We start from the raw sequence: 4,696 nt of genomic DNA, 5'->3' as shown, positions 1-4,696 counted from the left end.
ACCCAAAAATACCTTGCTGCAATTTACTTACCTTTACTTTATTTTGCACTTTTAGTTATCTTTTATACCCATCGCTATCAGATCTCATCCTTGCAAGTAACCATGAAGGGATTGACAACCCCTTTATCACGTTGGGTGCAAGTATTTGTTTGTTCATGCAAGTGCTATCATTGGACTTGTGTGTTCCTCCTACTGGATTGATACCTTGGTTCTTAACTGAGGGAAGTACTTATCTCTACATTGCTGCATCACCCTTTTCTCTTCAAGGGAAAAACCAATGCAAGCTTAGCATAAGCTGTATTTAATTGATTGGCCTTTTCAAAAACCGTATTGGTTACTATGGTTGAATTTTAGGGTCAAAGACTATAGATGATTAGCAAGCAGTTTAGTTATAACCTTTAGGCAACCATTAGGAGTGTGTTGGGTCTGAAGTCATTTACTAGTGCCTTCAAGGTTTAATTTGCCTTCCAAGAATTGAGAGCACAAAGCATAGAAATCTTCCTTGATAATGAGCCAATAGGCCTCAGAAAACCACTAGTAAATCATTCTGCCCCAGGAGCTCGATCAGCTAGCATTTCTTTGATCCCTTTCTTATTTTCCTCTCGGGTAAAAGGAGTGAGCTGATCGAGGACTTAATTCTTTTTAATAATGTTATCAAGAATAAATTTCATCTCACGTGGGGAGGACGTGCTGAACCTTTCTTTAAAGTATTGAAAGATGATTGATTCTTTACCTTCGTGACCTTCAATGCAAGAGCCATCTGAAGTGGTAAGCGATGGAATGCTATTTCTTCAGTATCGTTCAGATGCCATGAATTTGAAAAATTCGAAGCTCTCATCTCCAATTTGAATCCATGTAATAATGCAAAAAAATTGCCAATACTATTTCTGATAGGATAAAAGGTGAAGCAAGTGTTTCTTCAGAATAGTCCTAAAGTTGGCTCCAGGGATTGTTAAAGCTCTTTTTTCCAAACTATCAATTCTAACAAGAGCCTTATTAGAGTTTTCATTTGCAATGGAGCATTTGGGAATGTTCTTGCTCCACTTTTTAAGTTCATAACGCAAGTTCTTGAACTTTCTACAAAGAATAGTGACACTGTTGCTGGCTCCTACCAGTTTTGACCAAGTAGCTTGAATAACTTCCAAGAAACTCGGGTGTTGTATTCAGTAGGACTCAAATTGGAAGAGCATTGGTCTCAATGTTAACAACACAAGGTATGTGGTCAGACATAGGCTTTCCTAGGAGTTTAATTTGTTCAATGGTTGCTAGTGAGAAACAAATCAAATTGTTCCAGCAAAGGGTCAATCTGCATATTGCTCAATGTGTAGGCTCTACCTTTCATGGGCAATTAAATCAGGCTGTGTGTGCGCATAAATTCTTTCAAAGTTATCATATCAGAATAATGCCCCTGGTTTGTTGCAATTTTCTGGAATGCGAATGAAATTGTAATCTCCTACTCGAAGCCATTCTTCATCATGGGGGATGCTTAATCCAAAAATCCAGTTGGTATAATTCACTCTTTGTTCTCCATGACAAGGCCCATAAATGTTAACTAGTCTCCAAGATTCTCCAGATTGTGTTGACCGAAAATGAATTACCATGTAGATGTTTGTCTGTGTGCTCGTTCCCATATGCTCATGTTACTTTGGCACATTCAAGTCACAAATTTATCGCAGGATGGATCTTCAGTTAGGGAACAAAAGCCATCAGAATTAATGTAGGATTAGTTATCCATTATCATCTCGGTCCTTGAATGCACTAAATGCCATTATGGTTTTCACATGCAAAAATTATTGTCGTGTAAGCGATATGCCCAGTATTATGAAAACCATAATGCCATTATGCCCAGTATACACGTGAAAACTTTTTCATAACACCACCATAATTCTGGAATATGTTGTTGATAGAATGCATATATGCTTTTCTTGTTTACTAATCTACAACTATACCTACTTCACAGCAATCCCCAGAACTAGTAATTCTAAAGTTATTTACGGTGAACAACATTTATAGAGTGGACACAATACATTAGCTTGTAAAATATTATTCACATAAATAAAGTAAAAATATATGCCACCCCATATAATGCGAAGCGCAAAATATAACTCACATAAACCAAGTATTAACATAGACTAAGCATGGTATGTAAAATCTTACATTTATTTTACAAGAAACAGGCATCCTGCATGAATAGAGTACACGGAGAGGTGCAACGGGAGCATAACGATCCCTTGAAGACATTTATATGCTATAATTTATTTTAGCGTGGCTCTTTTAATCTGTAATCATCAGCTGGATTAGATTATTCTATATTATAAATCACACAACGATCAAAATTAATTTGCTCTAGCAATAAGTATAAACTAATAGTTTAAACTTGCTATTATAAATTTACTGGAAGTATTAACTAATTTTAAACATTTTAAAGATTTTTAATAGTCGATTTTGTTTGTTTGACTAGAGCATCCCGGATGTCATTTCTCCATGAAATTTTGCACACACCTAAAATACTCGAGCATCTTTGATTTTTTAAGTTCTTTGCTAGCTACTTTAGTTGGAATTCACTGTTCATCAGAGCAAATGAGTTCGGTCACGAAAAGCAATTTCCGAATGTGTTACAAATCAACTAAGCATGAAAGGAAAAATATATAAAGAGAATAACAACATATTTTTTCTGCAAATACGCAATGCCGCGGATCATTTCATTGATAGGGGGAAAAGAAAATACAGGGTCCTACTCATTGTGGCACATGCTGGCGTCCCAAAGAGTGTAAGTTGAGCACCGGCGCGTGCAGCCTCCCATTGCACCAAGCATCTAGCACATCGGCTCTGTGGTAATCGGTTCCCAAATTTACATGACAAAAATGCAAGCGAGCCTGCTTGCAGCATGGAATGAATCATCGCTAAAACAAAGAAGCACGTCACCTTTAGAATAAGACTGCATGCTATTTTCCAGGAAGTACTCTAGCTACTCTCTAAGGTTTTCCTCAAATAATGGTAATTCTGGCAAAAGATTAATTAGTAGGTAAAAAAAGACGGAATTAAGTCATTCTAATATATGTGCACCCACCAAAAGAGAGGAGGAGATGCAAACGCAAGTACCCAACCCAAGGAGCGGGGGCTCTCGAGCAAGATGGACGAAAGAAGCCAAGGAGCGGGGCTTCTCGAGCAAGATGGACGAAAGAAGCCAAGGAGCGGGGGTGGTTAGTAGATGGAGCCAAAGAAGTAAATGACAATACCATGGGTTGGCACTGGCAGTGAGCAGCACAATGTTGGCGTTACCAAGGCTTCTGTATAAATAGGAGAGCACCGGCCGGGAGGAATCACACATCAGAGCAAAAAGCCATCGCTCCCCTTCCATCCTCTCCTTCTATAGCCAGCCTCCAAGAGAGAGCGAGCGAGAGCCATGGACTTCGGCGACCACCAGCAGGGGGGCTCCGACAGCCAGCAGCAGCTGCAGGAGCGCCGGAAGCGCCAACGCCGCCACGCACAGGAGCAGGTCCAGAAGTTGGAGGAGTAGGTTCTAATCTCTTAATATCTTCATTTTTGTCCATTTCCCGTGATTTGCTGTTCTATGCATCTTCATACTACTGCGTACTAGACACTAGTGACAGAAACTAATCAATTATGTATGTGTGCGCGCGCAGGTCGTACAAGAAGTACGACCACCCCAATGAGATCCAGTGCGCTCAGCTTGGACGCGAGCTTGGTCTGGAGACCAAGCAGGTCAGATCCTGGTTCCAGAACCACCGGACACAGATCAAGGTATGGGTTATGGACTGGATCTCTGATTTGCTCCATAGTTTTCTATTTTTTCATTTTCTCGATCTCGTGTCCTCGATCGGTGATGCAATTAACGGGCTGGAATCTTTATGATGGCATGGCAGATTGAGCACGAGCGGCTGGAGAACCGCTTCCTCCGCTGGGAGAACACAAGTCTCCGCTCCGAGATCATGGCAGTGCGGGAGGCGCTCAAGAACTCCGCCACCTGCCCCCACTGCGTCCTCAAGGACTGCATCGACCAGCAGGAGCTCAATCGGGAGAACGCTCGCCTCAAGGCGGGGCTCCTCCACTGCACTACATCTTTCCAGATGAACCCTAGCTTTACTTTTTGCATGTCGACGTTCCTCCGCCATGCTTTCGGCGAGGAAATTGTATGACCAAACATGCATAAGTTCGAATAAACTAGTACAAGGTTTCGAATAAGAGACATGATTTGGTCCTGAATAATTCTTAGTTGTCAGATCTTCATCGAGTCGTGGGCAATTTGTTGTGCGTTTGTGTTGTAACTGAGGACTGTGCCTACACAAACTGCCGCAGAAGTCTTGTACTCTAGTTCGTACTCATTTATTAGTTGGAGCCACCATAGGAAGCTCCAACATTACTCCTGGGAGAAGTCAGAACAAAGGAGATCTACCTACTCAATTCGATGTATGAGATTATATTTCATGAAGAGCCGGTTCTGCTACTTCTGTAAGAAACATGGTTTCCTTCGATAATACTAGTAGATCGCGTCGTTCCTTGTGTTGTGTGTTGTTACTTGTGAGTTGTAACTATTGTCCCGCTCGTCGACCGGCAGGACGCGGCTGCTTGGTTCCTCTCCGCAGCGTCAACCCTGTTAGATGTGAGACCGTGAGAAGCTCATCACCACATGGTCTACATCAGATAAAGTGGAGAGAGATCTAAGTATCTAACA

At 41.4% G+C, this 4,696-nt stretch overlaps 1 protein-coding gene across 1 annotated transcript; it reads left to right on the top strand.

Moving 5' to 3' along the window:
- The first annotated feature begins 3,348 nt into the window (after positions 1-3,348).
- On the top strand, positions 3,349-4,468 carry LOC119332270 (homeobox-leucine zipper protein ROC8-like). Its single transcript, XM_037605452.1, has 3 exons — positions 3,349-3,516; positions 3,648-3,765; positions 3,888-4,468. Exons 1-3 carry the CDS (start codon positions 3,407-3,409, stop codon positions 4,158-4,160), a joined length of 501 nt encoding a protein of 166 aa, XP_037461349.1. The 5' UTR covers positions 3,349-3,406; the 3' UTR covers positions 4,161-4,468.
- The last annotated feature ends 228 nt before the right edge of the window (positions 4,469-4,696 follow it).

The sequence above is a fragment of the Triticum dicoccoides genome, chromosome 7A (genome assembly GCF_002162155.2).
Source record: "Triticum dicoccoides isolate Atlit2015 ecotype Zavitan chromosome 7A, WEW_v2.0, whole genome shotgun sequence".
Lineage (NCBI taxonomy): Eukaryota > Viridiplantae > Streptophyta > Magnoliopsida > Poales > Poaceae > Triticum > Triticum dicoccoides.
The sequence above is the reverse complement of the archived record's forward strand: the minus strand, read 5'-3'. Positions and strand labels throughout refer to the sequence as shown.

Bases quoted from the DNA above. Each gene is read 5' to 3' on its own strand.
- LOC119332270 (XM_037605452.1), top strand. From the start codon at position 3,407: ATGGACTTCGGCGACCACCAGCAGGGGGGCTCCGACAGCCAGCAGCAG. The intron at 3,517-3,647 runs GTAGGTTCTAAT...GTGCGCGCGCAG, and splicing joins CAGGTCCAGAAGTTGGAGGA to GTCGTACAAGAAGTACGACC. The intron at 3,766-3,887 runs GTATGGGTTATG...ATGGCATGGCAG, and splicing joins ACCACCGGACACAGATCAAG to ATTGAGCACGAGCGGCTGGA.